This window comes from Macrobrachium nipponense, chromosome 15 (assembly GCF_015104395.2).
Source record: "Macrobrachium nipponense isolate FS-2020 chromosome 15, ASM1510439v2, whole genome shotgun sequence".
Taxonomy (NCBI): Eukaryota; Metazoa; Arthropoda; class Malacostraca; order Decapoda; family Palaemonidae; genus Macrobrachium; species Macrobrachium nipponense.
The window spans coordinates 73,263,614-73,286,500 of record NC_087208.1 but is presented as its reverse complement, the minus strand read 5'-3'; the positions used below and the strand labels follow the sequence as shown (position 1 = coordinate 73,286,500).

General features: G+C 38.7%; 1 protein-coding gene across 1 annotated transcript in view; it reads right to left on the bottom strand.

The window, feature by feature from the left end:
• Positions 1-22,887, bottom strand: part of LOC135195052 (transferrin-like) — a 101,000-nt gene that overhangs the window by 35,356 nt on the left and 42,757 nt on the right. The window contains exons 2-8 of the mRNA XM_064221397.1: positions 10,760-10,862; positions 9,115-9,254; positions 5,188-5,318; positions 4,420-4,564; positions 3,015-3,178; positions 554-675; positions 172-347 (exon numbers count right to left, since the gene is read on the bottom strand). Coding sequence (XP_064077467.1) covers positions 172-347; positions 554-675; positions 3,015-3,178; positions 4,420-4,564; positions 5,188-5,318; positions 9,115-9,254; positions 10,760-10,862 — 981 coding nt within the window. The remainder of the gene's footprint in view (positions 1-171; positions 348-553; positions 676-3,014; positions 3,179-4,419; positions 4,565-5,187; positions 5,319-9,114; positions 9,255-10,759; positions 10,863-22,887) is intronic.

Sequence of the window (22,887 nt, the reverse complement as noted above, 5' to 3'; positions counted from 1 at the left end):
CCTAACGAGACAACAACCAAAACAACCAGCCAGTCTCACCTTCGCTCTCTCTCTCTCTTACGAGCGATCCTTAAGAACGTTGTCATACCGTTCTCTTAAATCAGCTACCGACCATTACTCTCTTGCATGCTATTGTTCTCATAGGTTATGAAATTTTCAAAATTTACTTACACATATTCAAATACTTGAAAGGAGTCACAGGCGGTGAGACTACATGGATCACAGAAGGGGAATCTATCCCCAGCACTTTCTTTGCCCAAGGTCTGAGAGACTTTTCTCCAGAATCTCCCGACACCTTTGCACTTTCCACAGCCTTTTTGAGCGCATCGACTATGGCTTCTTTGTTCCTGAATTGCACAATTTTCAAGGTATAAATTTATTTGAAATTACAGCAATCATTTGTGAAAAGACAACTATAGGAAGTTTGGATAAATTTGTGCAAAATATCATTTACAAGTTTATCTCAAGGATCACCATGACACTTCAGAATAAAGATTAGGATTATTTCATTCATCATCTGATGTTTCCGTTTGACAAAAATCTCGCTACCTACTCATCTGCAGCTCGTCCAATCCAGGCGTTCCATGGTCTGGCAGCCCAGTGACAAGGCTGAGAGTCGTTTAGTTCTAAAATGCGATCATCTGGACAGAGTAATCCGTAATCCGACTTCTTCACCTGGGAAGGAAATATTTTGGTTACAAGTTATGTACAGCAAAAGGTAGGGTTTGAGGCTTATCACCAACAGACATTACTTTTTCCCATGCGTACTTTCTGGTCAACACTTAAAAAACTTAGATATTAATAGAATGTTCTCATTTTCTTTATAATTTTGTTTATTTAAAGTGAAAATTACAATTTCTTTTAATTAAAGACAGACTTTTATGAACGTATGATAAAAACAGGTTCTGGGAATATTACCTTGCATTCCTAAAGTCAACATAACATTTTTTAATTACAGACATTTCATGGGCATGAATGCACTTTACTTCTGATGCATGTTTACAATGATGCATTAGTGCCATAATAAATTGCATATTTGAATCAATTAAATAGTCTAAATTTATTTAAATCGTCTTCTAGTTTCAAAAATTAACAACAAAAAACTTGCACGAATTCAGATACTTAAAGTTTGCAAAAGTGAGAAAGGTTCATTTTTCTTGTATAAATTTCATTGGCAGAGTAGAATACAAACAATTATAGTAAATATAAAATAATTTTGTTCTTTGATTATACAGATTCATGAAAAATGAAAATTAAAATTTTCATGAATAAAAGGAGCAAAAGTCTACGAGCTGGGCAAAGCTTAAAAAAAATAAATTAAAAATTAAAAAGTCCAGTTGGATTAACCAAACCTGAACTGAAAACTGAGATGATAGTTTCGTTTGGGAAATAGCATTTAAAAGGGTCATAGAATAAGGAGTTGTGGATATCAGTAATATGGGGGGCACTGTATCCCATGGTCGATTAATGTCCGTTATGATGCAAAGAATTGTATAAAGTACAAAGTTCATCTTACATATTGTGAGTTTTTGGTATAATTTTTTTTCAGAGGTTAATGCAGAATGTCAGTTATTCTTATGTTTCTATTTGAATACTGATAATTACTATGAGATTCAGGGCTTCTGTAACACGGTTTTTTGCAATAACTTTTTATCTATGCATTTCATAAATATAACGCTTATTCAGAATACACATTATATCTACACATAAATTTTGACTGTATTCTACATTACGTAGGTTGAATAAATTTGGATTAGGATGTCTCAATAGTACAATCCTAAAATACGCACATATGTACAGAAAATATCATTTCAAAACCATCTTACTACACAGGTAAATATCAATGTACATAAAATGGGCTGAGGCACTTAGGGTTTTAAATAGTGTGGGTGTATATATATATATATATATATATATATATATATATATATATGTGTGTGTGTGTGTGTGTGTGTGTGTGTGTGTGTGTGTGTGTGTATAACTGAATCACGAAAGTTAGGAACGTGATAAATCCATAAATAAAGGTATGTGCCACGAGGGAAGATAAACAACGGAGTATCTGCTGTACTGTGTTTCTCATTGTTCTGCAGTCTTGCCTTTAGTAAATGGTCGTTAAGACCAAAAGATCTTAGCAGTTCTCGTTTTCATTTTTCTCTGTGCCATTACCTTTATTTATACATAGCATCACGTTTTATATATTTCATAATAAAAATTTATTCATACATACAAACATATATATATATATATAATATAATATATATATATATAATATATCCTATAATGAAAATAAACAGCAAAGTACCAATAATACATTATTTCACTTACAGAATCCATTTATGCTATGCTTAGACTTAATGTAAAAACCACAGTTCCTCTCTCTCTCTCTCTCTCTCTCTCTCTCTCTCTCTCTCAAATAGTACACATATCCTTTGATAAAATAAAATACAATGTTGCTCCACCAAAAGAAAATAAAAGCGAATTAGTGATAATTTAGAGATACTGAAAGAAAAATCTGCAAATTAATGAAAGTTCCCCTGTGGAAAAATCCATAATGTGTTCCACAAAAATCTGCGACAAAGGCAACCACGGAAATGTGAAATGCATAAAACCGGGGGCACTGTATGTGTATATATATATATATATATATATATATATATATATATATATGTGTGTGTGTATATATATATATATATATATATATATATTACTCATCTCATACATATATATACATACATTACAGAACTCAGTTTTTGCTGACATAACGTTATGCTCATCAGAGTACGTAACTGCTTGTTGCTACTGGTAGTGATTTGAGAAAAATGAGGGCAAAAGTTGTGAATAAATGACACCAAATGTGTCAACTGCCGAAGGATTTTTACCTTCACACGAGTGTCTCAGTGCCAACTGCATATCAAACCAATTATGCCAGGAAAAGAATGAACTACACCTCCTTATTCTAAGTTTTTGTAAGGTGAAATGAATTTAAATATTAACGTATGACAGCTACTACTTACGGAATCCCTCTTCTTGAAGAATTCTTCAAGAGCCGAGAGCTTCGTCCAGGCTACATCTCCGTGGGAATCCACCAGGCAACGGAGAGCCCCTTCGTAACCGGCATGTAGGTCTTGGTCGTCACACTGGCCATCACACATGTTGCACAGGTTATTGTAAGTTTCCTCTGCAAGGGGAACAATCAATCCGTTACTCTCTCAGCCGAAGCCACAGGAAAATCTTGTAAAGATAAGGCAGTGCCGACTACTTTCTTGTCATTAACACACTGGGGCACAAAGTGCTCCTCTCTACACATAGCCTAAGCAGGCCAACAGCAAAGGATCCTCTTCGTGTGGATTAAGCAAATATAAGATCCTTAAACTACTGAACTAAAGACCTGGTCATATCTGGTTTAAAAATAAAAAAAGGGGGGTGTTCTCAGTATATATTATTAGACACAAAGTGCAACAATTGCATCGGAATTAAATACTAAAGCGTAATGTACTGTAGTGAGAGTTCTGTTTTTCCTTTGCATTCCCAAAAATGTCCTACTTAATTGCTTCATGCTAACATTAACTTTATCTCTGGTTTCTTCATAGTTGGTTTTGTGGTGTTGTTGCTATTAACCTTCGTGTGCAATTATCTTTATAGGTATCAAACAACCGGTAGTCGGTCGTGCGAGTATTTTTTGTATGTATGGTGTTTTCATGTTGCATGGAACCAGTAAGGTTATTCAGCAACGGGACCAACGGCTTTACGTGACTTCCGAACCACGTCGAGAATAAACTTCTATCACCAGAAATACACATATCTGACGCCTCAGTGGAATGCCCGAGAATCGAACTCGCGGCCACCAAGGTGGTAATCCAAAATAAACCGACCACGCCACGGAGGCGCTTGGTCGTGCGAGTAGGACGTGTCTGTAAAGTGCTGCGTAAAGTGCCTGACTTGCGCATTGTTCAAAGTGAATATGAAGAAAGGGAAGGAAAAAGAGAAAACAGAAACTTTAGAAATTAAATCAAGTAAAAAATAAATAAAAAATTGTGTGAGTGAACATCTGTGAGCAGAGTTTTTCCCGCATGAAGACAAATAAGTCCAAGAACAAGTCTATGTTGTCAGACACAAACTTAATTGCAGCGATGAGAGTTTCTACCAGCTACCTTTATGCCCGACTTTAAACGAATTGTGAAGCAGAGTTATGACCAGAAAAAGTTTTCAGAATCGCTTGCGCTGGATTCTGAATCTGTTTGTTTTTATTAGCCATACTGTCTTTATGTTGTATTATCTTAAAGAGCACCACCCGATTATAAAAGGGGGAGGCCCTTTGACTTTTCACGGCCCACCACTGGACACTGAACTGATCATCTCACAGTCCTTCTTTATAAAAATGTCCAATCTTTCCAGTGATCCCACATATACAAAACTTACTTAGCTTGGCATCCGTTTCCTCATCGGGTACCCATTTTCCCGGTACGCAAGCGAGGGCAAAGTATGAGGAAGCTGCCCTCAGGTCGTGTTCAACGACAGTGGCTCTCTTGTCACACTGAAGCTGAATCTGGCCCATTTCTAGTAACTGAAACGAAAAAATGACTGATGAATAACCCAACACATATGTAACGTGAAAGTTGCTTCCTAAATGCAGCCAATATGCTAATATTTAACCGAGCGCATCTCCAAATGTCTCTGAAGTAACTAATCATTCAAACTTTCACTGGATCAAGATTTGTCTCTCGGATTTCGGCCACTGAATTTCAGCAGACATGAAGAGCAACAGCAAAATGTTAAAAGCTATAATACTGATAAACTGATGAACAAAAAATTGCCGGAAATAAAGATAAATAATAAATAACGTATCGCTATAACAAACGGCACCATTGCCTGTGCTGTGGCTCTAAATACCTCACATGAGTCCAGACGCCTATCCATTATACTGTGCACTTATTTCACATCCAATTACACATGGAATGAAATCTTAAATGTCATAATGCTCTAATAAACCCACTTGATATGAATAATAATAATGATGATAGAGCTGTAGATACCCTTAGCAAATTGTATTGTTATAATACACAGAAACTTGTAACAAACCTTCTGAATGTGTGATTATACTTAAGATAGTCAGAGTTGACGCACTTTCATTACAAGATTCCCAAAACACTCACAATCTCTACAGGTCATTTTTGTTCTTTTACTTACATTAGGAAAGGGGATATTCCAGCCAGCCGTCCTTCCGTAGCCGGTGTGGCAGGACTTGGAACCTTTGAGATCTGCCACTTTTTTTATGGTCGACTTCCTGACAACAGCCACGCCTTGGTACCGATACGGTTCTGAAAGGGGGCGGTCGAGAGAGATTAGTTAGGGCCCAGAGAGAGCTTGCCAATGAAGCATTTCTAAAATATATGAGAAATTACGCCAAGACTAAAGTCATGTTATGATGCAGGTCTTAAAAGCATAATGAGGGATTTGGGAGAACCCCGGGGGAACATGAGTGATGCTGCAGTCATGAATAATTAAGTAGAGCCCAGGGAACATCGGCGTTATTCCAGTCTTGAAAAGTACAATCATTCAATACGGTAAAAGATAGCAGTGTTTACTACGCACTTCACGAATAGAGCCTATGATCAGGTAAAACCAGTTAACTTCAGCAACACCTCAAAAAAGTGTGCGTTTGATAATGTTCGACCCCACGGATGACAATGAATGACTACGAAGTACGATGAATGATTACGAAGAATCATTCATATACTATAATTCTAAACTGCATAACGAGGGAAGCCCCCAAACGAAGACTTCCATATTGATGTGAAGTCCCGCGGAACGGCAACTTTTGCCCATACCTGCCATTACTTTAGGTTCTTTGCAGCGTCTCTACGACCACTAGCTGTAACCATTTCTATTCCGTTTACTGTAACTCTGTTCATATTCTCTTTCTTCCATCTTATAGTCTACCCTCTCCTAACAATTGCCTCGTAGTGTAAATGTGAGAGTTTCCTCCTGTTACGCCTTTCAAACCTTTTCACTATTTCCGTTCCAGCGCTGGATGGCCTTAGTTGCCCCAGTGCTCGGCATGTCTGCCTGAAAATCTAATTAATGTAAATAACCAGAGATCATATTAGAATGCTGAGGTGACTTTGTTACCTCAGCTTAGTTCTTTGTTTCCTGTTCGGAAAGGCAAAGGCAAATTTAAACAAAGTGTAAGCTAGGATGGTGCTCAATTGATTTTACTCTTTTGCATAATAATAATAATAATAATAATAATAATAATAATAATAATAATAATAATAATAATAATAATAATAATAATAATAATAATAATAATAATAATAATATATACCTGGGAATAATGGAAGGAGGAGATATAAAACACCAAGAGATGAAGGACACGATCAGGAAAGAATATATGCAGAGACTCAAGGCGATACTCAAGTCAAAACTCAACGCCGGAAATATGATAAAAGCCATAAACACATGGGCAGTGCAGTAATCAGATACAGCGCAGGAATAGTGGGATGGACGAAGGCAGAACTCCGCAGCATAGATCAGAAAACCAGGAAACAAATGACAATACACAAAGCACTACACCCAAGAGCAAATACGGACAGACTATACATAACACGAAAGGAAGGAGGAGAGGACTACTAAGTATAGAGGACTGCGTCAACATCGAAAACAGAGCACTGGGGCAATATCTGAAAACCAGTGAAGACGAGTGGCTAAAGAGTGCATGGGAAGAAGGACTAATAAAAGTAGATGAAGACCCAGAAATATACAGAGACAGGAGAAAGACAGAAAGAACAGAGGACTGGCACAACAAACCAATGCACGGACAATACATGAGACAGACTAAAGAACTAGCCAGCGATGACAATTGGCAATGGCTACAGAGGGGAGAGCTAAAGAAGGAAACTGAAGGAATGATAACAGCGGCACAAGATCAGGCCCTAAGAACCAGATATGTTAAAAGTATGATAGACGGAAATAACATCTCTCCCATATGTAGGAAGTGCAATACGAAAAATGAAACCATAAACCACATAGCAAGTGAATGCCCGGCACTTGCACAGAACCAGTACAAAAAGAGGCATGATTCAGTGGCAAAAGCCCTCCACTGGAGCCTGTGCAAGAAACATCAGCTACCTTGCAGTAATAAGTGGTACGAGCACCAACCTGAGGGAGTGATAGAAACGATCAGGCAAAGATCCTCTGGGACTATGGTATCAGAACGGATAGGGTGATACGTGCAAACAGACCAGACGTGACGTTGATTGACAAAGTCAAGAAGAAAGTATCACTCATTGATGTCGCAATACCATGGGACACCAGAGTTGAAGAGAAAGAGACGGAAAAATGGATAAGTATCAAGATCTGAAAATAGAAATAAGAAGGATATGGGATATGCCAGTGGAAATCGTACCCATAATCATAGGAGCACTAGGCACGATCCCAAGATCCCTGAAAAGGAATCTGGAAAAACTAGAGGCTGAAGTAGCTCCGGGCCTCATGCAGAAGAGTGTGATCCTAGAAACGGCACACATAGTAAGAAAAGTGATGGACTCCTAAGGAGGCAGGATGCAACCCGGAATCCCACACTATAAATACCACCCAGTCGAATTGAAGGACTGTGATAGAGCAAAAAAAAAAAAAAAAAAAAAAAAAAAAAAAAAAAAAAAAAATAATAATAATAATAATAATAAAACTTTCGGATAGGTGGAAATCTCCAGACCTCGACACTTGACAGATGTCGGTTTAATATAAACCACTCAATTAACCAATAGCGTCTATAGACCAAAATAAAGCCTTTGCGCCTTACGGGCTGCTCGGTGAGCAAGAGCCCGTGTTGACACAAGGTCAGCTTAATCGAAAACAACAACAACAAATAAAGCCAGAGCGTAATGTCGTGTTTATGTGGAGGGGCCCTGCAGTGACACGGGTCCCAGTGCGTTTCAAAATTTGATGCCCTATATACGTATAGTCAAAGTCATAAAAATGATCAGTGCACAATCTCGCCCGGAAATAGATCAAACAAACTTCTTCGTTGACAATTGAACCCGCTGACCTATGAAACACCAAGTCAGCACTACCAACTACCACTCGGCCACAGAGCGCTGAGTGAATAATAAAGTGCGAGTGAGTCTCGCTGTTCATTTGTTTCTGGAGCTTCATTGGTTAGTGACTGAATTCCAATGGAGCTGAGAGAACAAGAGTTTTCTGCTCATTGGCTCAAATCTCCGAAAAGGTAGGGTGTCTTATTTATAATATTATAGGTAACATAGATCTATAAATAAAAAATAATACCACCTTTCAAATAGAACTTCAATAGTATTAAAACAAAGAGAAAGGCAGAGTTCCTGAAAATACATCACACTACATTAACAACATGAGTGGAACCTTGGAATCTACGAATGCATCTGGAATTCTGATTTCCTCAACAACTGTAGCTCGTAACCTTCATCAATCTAATCCTTGACTAAAAAGACTTATATGAGATATTTTGTTATTAGGTAAAATAAATGTACGTATAGTTAAGCTAAATTCGCTTAAAGCTAACATTTGATAAGTATGGTTGGTAAATGAAGAATCAAACAGGCTAAAATAAATTCACCAATAACCTAAATATGTTACTTGAATGGCTAATGTAAAACAGAATATTAGTTGATACATAAAAATAGTCACAATAAATGTTCTTGCCAAAAGTGTCCCCTGGTATCGGCCAGAAATTCACCGCTACCGATTCCACAAAAACTAGCCGGTACCACCGATACCGATACTTGGGCATATCCCTAATACAACACACACACACACACACACACACACACACACACACACACATATATATATATATATATACACACACGTCTTTTTTACTGTAATCTGTATGTAACGTTTATAATGCCTTTGAAAATTTTAATATATATATATACACATATATATGATCATTTATATATATATATACATATATGTGTAAACAAAGGGTCAACTTAGCATAATAAGAATAAAAACAAAGATATACACCATCACGCTGATTTAAGACCAGCTTAACCTAAACAGCAATAACAACAGGAGCAGCAGCAGAAGCAGCATGAACGTCCACAAAGGCTGCCTGCTGTCACAGACGTTATTTACCTGCCTTGTCATCCTCGAACCTGGTCTGTGCCAAGACGTGGATGAGCGTGTCGTAGAGCGCCTTCGCCAGATAGACGTCCTCCGGCTGGGCCAACATCACGTCTGCCACATCCTCCCGGATTTTCCTCAGACACTCGTACCTGAGGAAGTGGGTTAGGGAAATCAATCACTCCTGTATGAGTATCTATCTATCAATATCATACAGATAGATAGACATAGAAAGATGTTTTTTTGCTGGATTGGGCTTATGAAAAAAAATCGCTGTTACATTAAATTTAAGTACTGAAGCAAGGGTATGGACCGTTTGGCAGAAAATTTGGCATCAGCCGACTCACATAAATATCCAGATGGCTCATTAGCAGCACATCCATCGCCAACCCCTACACATACTGCGTCTCTTATCCAGAGAGCATTCAGGAGATTCCAGGACACAGGCTCTTCCATTCCATCAGCTCTTCCACACCCTCCAACCAACACTTCCCATCATCGCTCCCGCAACTTCCAAATCATACACACTGTTTCAGCAACTTACTGACCTCCATTTTCACCGCATAAACACACCAATTCATCTTTGTACCAACATCTACTTGTACAACCACTACTGTGTAGCATTATGTTAAACCACGGAAGCAATTCATTCTCTCAATCAATTCAACATCGACAATTTACTTTCAGGAAGGGCAGTTGGCTCCAAGTTCGTGTCACCCATTCCAACCGTCTTCCACATGCAACCGCTTCTCGCAGTTATCTTGCATCCTTCCCTCTTCCATCCCTTTGATCTTTTTTCAACCTGCCTTCATTCATTTGATGTATTCTCGAATACCTACACGATAGGTCGATTACAAATTGTAGAATATTAAATATAATAATGACAAGAACAGTGCTCAGACACCGCAAACCGCCGCTGAGGCTGACAATCTAACCCCCAAAAGATCCTCTCTCCTCAAGAGTTACTTTCCAGTCTCTCCCACAATCTTGTCTTTTTGGCAGACATGAGGTCCCGTGGTCACATTTACACAACAGTCACTCAACTACTGGCGCAATTCTGCAATTTAACTACCAAACAAACATAACCGTTTTGACATCTTCTACCATTATTATTAATCCTCTATCTGAAAAACGTCAATTTTCAGAAAGCAAGAGTGCATATCCAATAGAGGTGAATGGGGCAGTACAAAAAAAGAATGAAGTAGTGACTGGTGTCTAGGTTTTCTCTGAAGCCAATCTTCTCGAAAGGCGACTGACTTACTGCAGAGAAAAATGATCGTAACAGAATCCGCCACAACCTGTCCAGTCAAAAAAGGTTAACAAATACCTGGTACGTGAATTTACAGACGCCAAAAGAGAAACCAATCGATGGAATATCTGCTTAAAGCTTTTGAGTTCTAAACAAAACAAAAACACAATCAATATCAATAAAAAAAATCTAGTTTTAATTAAAAATATTATCACTATAAAAAAAATTCCATATGAATTCCGACCCTCGGAATACCCATAGGCCTAAGGAGGTCTCCTTTAAGAGGCTTCCGTTACAAAATGACGAGCGTCGGAATGACGAGGCCTTAAAGGTGGCGTCTCGATGCTCGAACGAATCGGAAGGAAAATGGAAGGCAAAAAAAAGGCCGAGGAAAATGGGGGAAATTACCTGTCACTGGCCGTTACACAAACTATTCCCAGAGAATTGCTCCGAGTCTCTGCTTCCATAGCGCTGCAATCAGCGGAGCTCTGCCGAGTGACGCACAGGCGGACTGCAAAGACAAAAGGGCATCGTTAAACACACGGACAAAATGCTGAATAAGGAACGAGATGTTTATGGAGCAATCAATAATCACGCAGCCAGAGAAGCCATCAGCAGTTTGCACACGTTCACATAATGGTGTTCCACATTCATGGATCCATGGAATATATATAACTCTTATCAACAATTTGCAACGAGGAGAAAAAATGATACTAGTTTTGTCATGTTACGATATTCATACGCTTTGTACAGAACTAAATATATGTCAACATGACAAAACCAAGCAATTACAAACGGCAAACGATCAAAACTAAAAAAATTAAATAAGAAAAAAAATTGTCTAAGATAAACTCAGCGTCTTGAAGAAAGTCGGACCCTGCGTTCTTTGACGTTTGAAGAAAAATTTCCCAATTCAATTATATATATATATATATATAAATATTGTGACGACGTGCCAAGTATCTGGATACTACACTTACCATTCATTACTTGTTACCTCACAACAGCCAGACACCCGATCCTTCATCACAGGTACTAAACGACTGAATACTCTACAGTCAACAGTGATCCCTTAAACAACTTACCAGTATTGCAGAAAATCAGACTAAGTTCATCAAAACAGGTGTGGGGTAATCTTGTAAGTAATTAAATTAATCAAAGGGCATCACTCCATCAATAACTTTAAAAGTCTAAGTACTTCCCTGATTTCAGAAATCTAAGTACTTCCTGGTTCTAAGTCACTTCAAGTAAATTGAAGGAAAACAGCTCAATTAACACTCTATGTTTCTACCTAACATAAATATAATCATATTTATACACTGGTGTACAAGAAAACACTTATGAACATTTTAAATACAAAAATTCATTATCAAACCCAAAATTTATAAGTGAAATTCACAATAACAGGGAAAATTACTGTTACTTGAAAACAAAGCAAAGTATAATTAATTCTTGTATCAATTAAGAAAAATTAAATCAAAATTAATTTATCACAAAATTCAAGACAATTAATTCAATAAAAATTCAAAAGTGTTAGGCAATAATTAAAATTTGGAAATTAATTCACATGTGCTAGACAACAATAAAACTTGAAAAGAATTCTAAGTAAATGCAAATTAATTCACAAGTGTTAAATTCAATTAAATGTGCAACGATTAGGGAATGAAAATTGAGTAATGAAAATTAAGTAATTAAATTGTGAATGCAAATGAAAACACAGAAAAAGGTGGAAAATACCAATGCCTGTACTTTGTACAAACTAAAGAATCTGGATTCTAAACCATCCAGTAATATATATATATAATATATATAGATATATATATATATATAGATATATTATATATATTATATATATATATATATATATCTTATATATTATATATATATAATATATATGATAATAATAAAAGGAGCCCATAAAAACGCCACAATGCACAAAATTAATGCCAAATATTTCGGAGAACAACTGCTTCCCTCTACAGAAAATATTTCAGTCATATGCATACACAAATATATATATATATTATATATATATATATAGATTATTATATTATATATAATATATATATATGAATGTATGTATATGTATATATGTACATTGTTTGATTCCACTACTAATCTCCATCCCAGCTGCTGCCACCCAACAGAGACAGAAACATACTACATATCATTCTTCGCTCAGGTGACCAGAGGTTTCGTAGATTCTCTTGCTATGATCCCTTGTAGAAATTGGGCCTAGATTCTTTTGATGAATAGAACTGAATATAGAATTTAGGCCAAAGGCCAAGCACTAGGACCAATGAGGTCATTCAGCACTGAAATGGAAATTGACGGTAAAAGGTTTGAAAGGCGTAACATGAGGAAAACCTCAAAACAGTTGCACTATGAATCAAGTGTTAGGAGAGAGTGAAAAGTAAGACGAAGATAGAGAACATGAAAGGAGGTACAGTAAAAGGAACGATAGTGGTTGCAGCTAGGGGATGAAGCACGCTGCAAAGAACCTTAAGTAATGCCTACAGAGCACCGCATGAGGTCCACCGACAACACTACGCCCCTACGGGTTAGATTCTATTGTTAGCGAGGCGAATGTCTCAACCAATGAGACCATTATTTTCATGACTCCAGTGGAATACAATTTCACGAATAAACAAACAATTACTCTTGTTTACGTGGAGGCAAATCCAAAATAAGTCATTACCCGAACAAATATTGTTCGGTGATGTTTGGGGGCAATGGATGTGTTTACCCAACCAAAGACTGGCCTTCAAATCTATTCAAATTCATGACAATGTTTGACCAAGTTCGTCTCTTCAAAAACAATGCTTTGCGCGTTTGAATGACGACTCTGCTTTTGTATGTGGACAGGTGCGCTTGTGCAGTGCGCGCGTAAACTCTTTAATGTGCATGTATATATATAAAACACACACACACACACATATATATATATACACACATATATATATATATATATATAATACTTGGGTGTCTGTAATTTATTTCCTACAATGCAGCAGCTTCTGTGCAAATCGATGCACAGTTTGTTGCAGAAGTTGGTTGCTTTACAATAATCTAAGTCTAGAGAGAGAGAGAGAGAGAGAGAGAGAGAGAGAGAGAGAGAGAAACATAGCATGCAAAACTTCTCTGGCGCAATATCATCTCCGACGATTCCATTTACCCGGCGCAGTTCTGAAACTGCAGCTTAGTCTAGCATTGTCGTGGCAGCTCTTCCTTCATTCTGCCCTCTCCCCTTCCTTAACCTCTTCTTCCCATCCCCTCATTTTCATTCACCTACTATTTCCATTCTGGTTCCTCTCTTTCACCTTCCCATCCTACTTTCTTTCCTTAATTCGCTTCTCTCCCCTGAATATCTTTCTTCTCTTCTATCCACACTTTCTCCATTCTATTTATCATTCCTCTCCTTTCTTTTCTTTCTTATTCTCTCTCACCTCTCCAAAATTTTCCCCTCCATTCCACCCTTCTCATTTTCCCGATTCATTTGACCTCTTCTTTCCTTTCTGCTGCATCCCTCCCTCCCCCCACAAGTCGTCAAAGCTCATATAATGTTGTCGAATATGTCGCGAAAATGATTTGCTCTCGCCATGTCATAAAAAGGTCACGCGCCGCGTTTGCCCCTTTGACACTGACCTTCATTTTGGACGCACTTTTCAACTTTCGCCTCATAACGCATCTCTCAATCTCTCCCTCATATATATATACTATATACACAAACTCCAAGTCTGTACACCAATGGCTTCCGTTCACGAAAAATAAGAGGGATCTTTCACAGATAGTGACGCACCCAAAGGTTTTCGTGGGTCGTTATCTAAGGGCTAATATTTCTTGGGAGACATTATCTTTAAAATATTTAAAGTCTTTTTTCATGTTTTTACGGGCATTTCCAACGGGCTTGTACTAAACAAGCCACAAAAGTGGATGCATACCCGTTAAAAAACTTGGAGGTCAACATTGCTGAAATACTAAAAATACACATCAGATATGCAACCGTAAAATAGAAAGTAATATCAAAAGATTACTTCGGATACTCAGACAGTAAAACAGATGAAATAAAAAATATACAAAAATCAGAATTCCCAAGGTTACCTACAGAGCTAGATTTTCTACAAGGGAAATGGCTTTTGTCTCTCTTTCTCATATATAATTTTTACCCTTTTGACAATTAACCATCTGGTATTCTTGATCTGTTGTTTACCTGATAACTTTCTCTCCAATTGTATTTCATTCGTTCCTTGACAATGTCTTCGTAAAGACGAAAGCGCTTGGATTTCTGACTATCATTTTCCTGTGGTATTCGTTTATTTAATGAAGTCACTTGCATCTACTGTGGCAAAGATTGACAGACGAAGAAGAACAGTGTGAGTAGCGACAAGAAAGAGGGTCTATCAATCACGAGTTTATCATGAACCACATACTAAGTGAAAGGTCTGGAAATGAGGGGAAAGCTGCTGCACGTAACATATCTGAACCTAGAACATCATCTGACAGAGTTAACGCGACAATGTGGAGGGTTAAGAGGATTTGTGGTACGGAGGAATGTGGCTGAGAAATTTTGTTTTGTTTGTTAGTGGCTAGTTTTTGGTAACACTAACCCACGACAAGTGTGTTGTCGCCATTGCTGTCGAATACCTTTATGAATAGAGTGATAAAAGAAGTGAGAAAAAGGCGTAACGTTGTGGGACATGAAAACGAGTGTGAATAGGCTGTGGAATGGTTAATGTACGCTGATGTAACTATGGAAACTAATATGAAACTTGACAAAAGAGAATAATGTGACCCATAGAAAGATGATGCTGGCAAATGGAAAATCATGATGACGCAGAATTGTATGAATAGGAATAGTTGATGTATACAGGTCCCCTTCTTTGTGCGACCTTAATCCCATCTTCCTCCTATACGTTGCCATTCGAATCTTCCTTGCGCACAGAAGTCTCTCTCTATGACGTCACACCATTTAATTATCTGTCTGTGACGTTACTCCATTTAATTCTCTCTCTCTGACGTCCCTCTATTTAATTCTCTGCCTGCCCCTACTTCTACCATCCATCCACCGCCTTATTATATGCTCTCTTTACCAGAGCATCGTCAGCCCTGTGGACTGCATCATTAGACTACTTCTACTTTCCCTGGATTTACATGTTCTTCTACAAACAGTTCCTCCTTGGACGAGTGGTTTACATGCTCGCCTACGGATTCGGTAGTCCCAAGTTCGATTCCCCGCTCTTCCAACGTGGTCAAAGGAATTTGTTTCTGGTGATTAGAAATGAATTTCTCGATATAATGTGGTTCGGATCCCACAATAAGCTGTAGGTCCCTTTGCTAGGTAACAAATTGGTTCCTAGCCACGTAAAAGTACAGTGGTACCTCAGGATACGAAATTAATCTGTTCCAAGGCGGCCTTCGTAACCTGAGTTTTTCGTATCTTGAACCGCATTTTACATGTAAATTACCTAATTCGTTCCAAGCCCTACAAAAACACCCAAGTAAATTTTATAATAAGGCTAAATTGACCAATAAACAATGAAATAGAACAATTTGGACCATTCAATTTGAACCATTCAGTACCTAACTTAAACTACATATACTACTAATATGTACTACATACTTGTAAATAAAGTGTATTAGTGTACATGGTATACAAGAAATACTGTACGTACATACGTACGTATGTAGTAAAATGTGGAACCTTACCTTTCGAGTGAGTCAATCTCCGAAAGTGGCGACAGAGGAGGAGGGCAAATGGCAGAAAACTTGAACACTTAACTTTACGAAAAATTAAAAAAATGTCAGGAAACATTAATACTAAGCTTTACGAAACACATTAACAAATGGCACGAAACATTAACACTTAACTTTACAAAAGACTTAAAATTAAATTTTTTTTTCTTTTTTCTACATTTTTTTTTACTTTTTTATACTTTACTACGCTTTTTTTTTTTTTTTTAACAAAATTTCAATTTCTTCACCACTTTCAACTTTCTGTTTTTTGTAGTATCACTTGGATCTTCCTGTTTGCTTACTCCTACTAAAGGGCTCTTTAAAAAATAACTATCCAAGGAAGATTGCTTCTGCCTGCTTTTCACAATGTTCCTGAAACGACTCAGGCAAACGTCATCGAACTGTGCAAGCATACGACCTATGTAAGCCTTTTCGGGGTGTCTTTTTTACAAATGATTGCACCTTATGAAAAGCAGCTAGAGCATCCTTAATTTCTGCCGTTGTCATAGGGTCGTCCTCCTCCTCCTCGCCGCTGCTAGAGAACTCTTCTTGAACGACGTTATGTTGCATGCCCTCCAACTCCTTCAGGTCATCCATCATAAGCTCCTCTTCGTGCTCCTCAAGAAGGTCATTGATGTCGTCCTCGTCAACGACCAGCCCCATGGACTTGCCGAGTGCAATGATCTCGTCAAGACCTGGTTGCAAAACAGTTTCAGGATTGTCAACTATTTCTGAATCTGCACCAGCTTCGCCCACGTCGAATCCCTCGAAGTCTCGGGCGGATAAGGCATCAGGCCAGAGTTTCCTCCACGAAGAATTCAAGGTTCGCCTCGAAACCTCCTGCCAAGCTTGATCGATGAGTCGGATGCATATGATGATGTCGAAATGCTCCTTCCAAAATTCACGCAAGGTGAGGTTTGTGGTATTGGTGATGTCGAAACATCTCTTGAAAAGATGTTTCGTATACAGCTTCTTGAAGTTCGATATCACTTGCTGGTCCATGGGCTGGAGGAGAGGGGTGGTGTTAGGCAGAAGATAAAGAACCTTGATGAAAGAATACTCTGCTAGGATATCTTCCTCGAGGCCAGGAGGGTGAGCAGGGGCATTGTCCAACAACAGCAGACATTTCAGAGGGAGGCGCTTCTCTTCCAAGAATTTCTTCACTGTTGGGCCTTCCAAGAATTTCTTCACTGTCGGGCCGAAACACATATTTATCCACTCGGTGAACAAAAGTCTCGTTACCCAGACTTTCGCATTAGCCCTCCACATCACTGGAAGCTTCTCCTTTAGCACTTTGTGGGCCTTGAAGGCTCGAGGAGTGTCCGAATGATAGACAAGTAGGGGCTTCACCTTGCAATCCCCACTGGCATTGGAACAAAGTGTGAGCGTAAGCCTGTCTTTCATAGGCTTATGCCCGGGTAGCTTCTTCTCTTCCTCCGTGATGTACGTCCGACAAGGCATTTTTTTTCCAAAAAAGGCCAGTCTCATCACAGTTGAAGACTTGCTGAGAACTGTAGCCTTCGTTGATCGTCATCTCATCGAACGTCTCGATAAAGGCTTCGGCCGCTTTCGTGTCCGAGCTGGCCACCTCCCCATGCCACACCACCAAATGGATGCCAGTCCGTTTCTGGAATTTTTCAAACCACCCATGAGAAGCCTTGAAGTCTGGGGTTAGCGTCGATGTCCCTTCTCCGTCGTCTTTAGCCTGGGTAATCAAATCGCCGAAAATAGCACTGGCCTCGTGGGAGATTGCCGTCTCGTTTATCGTATCGCCAGCGATTTCTTTATCTTTTATCCATACAAGAAGCAGCCTCTCCATCTCATCGTGCACGTGGCTCCTCTTGTTGGAGAAAATAGTCACTCACTTGGAAGATGTAGTTGCTTTGATGGCTTCCTTCTGCCTAAGGATGGTGCCTATCGCCAACAGATTTCGGCCGTATTCCTTAGCGATCACACTCAACCGCATCCAAGCTTCATACTTCTTGATAATCTCCATTTTTGTCTCCTTAGAAAGCATCCTCTTCTTTCCGTGAACTTCAGCATCTTTCTTGGGACCCATGACTATACTGTACGTAATTAAGTTATGTAGTATACTAATTAAGTTCTCACACAACACGATAAAGTAGTACAATGAAATCACTAACACGAATTTACATCAACAAACGAAATCGTATATGTGAACGAACGAATTCCGTGTGCGTACGATAACGCTGGTGCGACGCAGTGGCCGAAGAACGCCTTTACATAGAGCACGAAGGGAGAGATGCTGAACAATAGGAGAGCAGGATCTTATGGCGGTGACTAGCATCAGGAACCAATGGGAGAGTGAGAGGATGGTGGCGAGTCTACTCAGTTGGCGGCGCGCGAGTTTTAAAATTGTTCTCGGCAGTCCGGGCGAATCTCGGGACTTTACAGCAACAACCTTTCGTAACCTGAATTATTTTCGTATGTAGAGCCAAAAAAATCTTCGTATTTGCTTTCGTAACTTGAATTTTTTGTAACCTGGGACTTTCATATGTCGAGGTACCACTGTATCTAATCCTTCAGGCCAGCCCTAGGAGAGCTGTTAATCAGCTCAGTGGTCTGGTTAAACTAAGATATACTTAACTTCTTCTACAAACACCTACCCTTTTTCTTATTGTTTCTCTTTCATTCTTTTCAGGAATGACACCCCACGATCCACCTCAACATTCTTATCTGTCTTTCTCAGGGTTTCATCCCCATCTTTTTACATTACCTATGTTTCTGCACCCTACTGAGCCAAATAGCATACCGTTTTATAGACTTGAATCCTAAGTCTCAAAAGCTTTTCTTATCAAGAATCGCCCCCTGATACCTGTCTCTACATGGCCCACGCTGCTTTAATTCTCTGCTGCACCTCCAGATCACGTTCATCTTCTTCACTTACAGGAGAGCACAAGCACTTAAGGTTATTTTTTTTTCTTGTTTTGCTTTAATTCATAACCAGGTCTCAACGTCACACACAGTTGCTCTCCCCTCTCTGCTACATAACATCACCCAATTACTTAAAAGTGCCCACCATTTCAAGCTCCTCTCTGCCAAAGTGCATTCCTTCTTCCCTTTGCACATCTTGACCAGGCAACAGTTCCCACAATCATTCTGCTTCTTCCTCATCCAAAACTCTCATCTCTATCACTGCTCCTGCTAGTCCACATGCTTCGCTCTACATATTCTGGATGGCATCCCTCACTTGTATCCTGCTGAGGGCCTCTAACAGTCCTAAGACTAACAGAGCCTCCTACAACACTCCCTCTTCATCTTCTACTTTTAGAAGTTATTCAGAATATCCTTTCCTTCTTTTCATTTCATCCTCATCCGATATTAGTATGTTGCCATTTTTGTCCTTTGTATAACTGCATTCCTCCATATCTCTTTTTGCCATTCTACTTGGCCTTCGATATTCCATACATAAGTTGTTCTTCTAGGGTCCCTAGTTTCTCAAAAGGTGGACTGCTAACTTCATTTCTTCATTGGGCCACAGACTTCTTTACCTCTTCATTAAAATGGAATGGAATATAGAATTTAGGCCGAAAGCCAAGCGCTGGCGCCTATAACGTCATTCAGCGCTGAAAGGGAATTTGAGAGCTGAAAGGTTTCAAAAGAGGAACAGAAAGAAAATACGGCAGTTGCACTATGAACAATTGTTAGTCAAGAGTGGATAGGGGCCGAAGAGACACTGCGAACAACCTAAATTAATGCCTACAGTGCAGCACATGAGGGCTCTACCCTCCTACGGCAGGTTGTTTACCTTTTCATTGGCATTCTTGGATCTCTCTTGTTTTTGCATAACCTGGATTTTCTTCTGAAGCTTTCCGGGCTCATTTCTTTTCTTTAAATTGCTTTCTGTACTTGATTCCACCACCATATTCCTTCTCTGAGGGTATAACTTCATTGTCATCTCACAAACTCCAGTTGATACTTCTGGAAATATGGTTTTCATCTCATTTCATATCCTCTCTCTCACTTCCACCTTCCTTTTACACGGAGTGATCTGTTGGATCCGACATATTTCCCAGTTCTACATTTTTGCCGCGTAAAACTATAGACTACGAAACATGGCATCACGGTAGAAAGCTTATCCGTATCATAGAAAAATGAAACAATTGTCTTACATCGTTATAAAATGATCTACTACTAATGAACTGCGGTCAAAAGAGTAACAATGTTTGCTACCTTCACAATCTTCGTGTTTCTGCAACGTAATCAATAAAGCTTATTATCATTATTGTTATTATTATTGGGATAAAGAAATACAGAGTTCTATAGTTACAAAAATGCTTATCTTCAACGAGAAATGTTGCTCCTATGGCCCAAGTCTAAAAAGCAAATTATGAAAGAGATGAAAACTAGAAATGACCAATAAATAAATAACGACAAAAGTAATTACATGCATAGGTCAACATCAACAGATGTCAGAGGAACCAGAGAGTAAGCTAAACAACGACATTCAGTTTCTGTAAGCTGTGAGTAAGAAGCGGTGGGGGAGACTGGATCAGGAAATAAAAAAACGAACAAAAAAGTAAAAATCAGGACTAGTTCTTGTGTGAGTGGGAGGCTGTCGTCAAGCAAGGGCTATCTTTAGTTTCTTTCTGTCTTACTTGTTTTGTTTTCTTTTCTTGGGAGTCAGTTTTTGCGCTGCGCTATTTCACGTAGCATCTTTTATATAGTGTTTCAAATGTTCACCTTTCTGGCATTTAACGCGGTATAAGGTTTATGCCGTCATTCCGGGATATTTTAGTAGAACACGTTCCTTTGCTCTCTTTGCTATCTTACACTTCTCACTGATTTTCCTTCAATTTTACGTTGCACCACTGACTTGTATCACTATATATATATATGTATATATATATATATTATAGATAGCTATATATAGATATCTATATATATTTATATTATTAATATATATATATATATATATATATCCAATGTAGCACAAAGGAACACGTACTTCAGAATATCCGTAAATCCAAGGTAGAAAGGTGAGTGAAACTGTGGACTTGGAACAAGTCTATTGAACATTTTCAAGTTCACATTGAATATAATAGAAGTTGACAGACCTTTATATACAAAAAACAGACAATGAAAGAGGATCAAGGTATAATCCAGGATGGAGATTTAAATTCCTTGTTTGACGTGGCTTCAATAAAAATGGACTCCAACAGATTCCGTTTTCAGTGATCTTTGACCCTGCAGATTATCGAGGAATTACAAAGTTAATCTAAATTAAGTAAATCTGACAACTGACATTTGAACTGGTAAAAATTAATTTTTATGCTCGCACGCCTTTATTTAATAACGCAAACAGACGTCTTCCACGGTTATATTTGTTTTGTTTGTATGGTGTTTTTACGTTGCACGGAACCAGTGGTTATTCAGCAACGGGACCAATGGCTTCACGTGACTTCCGAACCACGTCGAGAGTGAACTTCTATCACCAGAAATACACATCTCTCACTCCTCAACGGAATGGCCGAGAATCGAACCCGCGACCACCGAGGTGGGACGCCAACACCATACCAACCACGCCACCGAGGCGCGTAAAATGCTTGACCTTCGTTCATTTAATCACTTCCAGGTAAGTGGAACATTACTTCACGACAAAGGCTCCGGCGGGATCCTTTGCTTCTTCAGATTCCTCAGCTTTGCCACTTGTTATAGATTATGGGCCGACGTCATTTCCTTGTAGCCTCTCAAGGTCACCCATTCAAGAATTGCTCAGTCCCAATAATGCTTAGCCATGTTTTACTATACTACTACTACTACTACTAATAATAATCAGAACTTAAGACATTTAACAAAAATACCATGGAAATAATGATAAACAATAAGCAAAGAAAATGAAAGCATAAAGATAAACGTGATATCGCATGAAAACAAACAAATGCATTCCTCCAAGCAATCGGCAATGACCACAGCCATTGAAACGCCACTTTGTGGCATCAAATAAGTCTCCACACATGACGGAATACAAATGAAAGTGTCCCTTCCCCAAATAGAGATCGGCCGATGACTTTCGGCTCTTGGGAAAAAAAAAATTCCAATATACACTTCCAAAAAGCGGCTTTTAATTAAACCTGGTTTAATTACACTATCACTTAAAACTCAAAATTAAACCATCACTTAAAACTCAAACGCCGCTATGTTTCTTTTTGAATGCGATCAAAGAGCTTCATGTTGGACTGCCTGAAATAGGAACCAATATACGAAATGAGGTGTGACATTTGCTCATAAGCCCATAGTAGAGAGAGAGAGAGAGAGAGAGAGAGAGAGAGAGAGAGAGAAAGGTCTATTTATGACATAAGTGACTCCTTTATTCAACAAATAATTTCCACAGAGAGAGAGAGAGAGAGAGAGAGAGGGAATCTATTTGTGACATAAGTGACTCCTTTATTCAACAAATAATTTCACACACAGAAGAGAGAGAGAGAGAGAGAGAGAGAGAGAGAGAGAGATGTCTATTTGTGACATAAGTGACTCCTTTATTCAACAAATAATTTCCACACAAGAGAGAGAGAGAGAGAGAGAGAGAGAGAGAGAGAGAGAGAGTTACAAGGAGTTACCAGGACCAGCATTAGGATGTCTCAAATGCTTGTTAGTCCATCCGAGGAGACATCGTGAGCTCACTTATCTGTAGGAGCTGGTTCATTCACAGTGTCCTAATGGTTTTGTCTAGCTTTCGTTCAACCTCTTCCACACCGTTGCTGTTTACAACTTCAGGTGGCAGTTTATTCCATTTAGTGTCACATATCTTGTATGTAGAGAAGTTCCCACAATGGGATGTG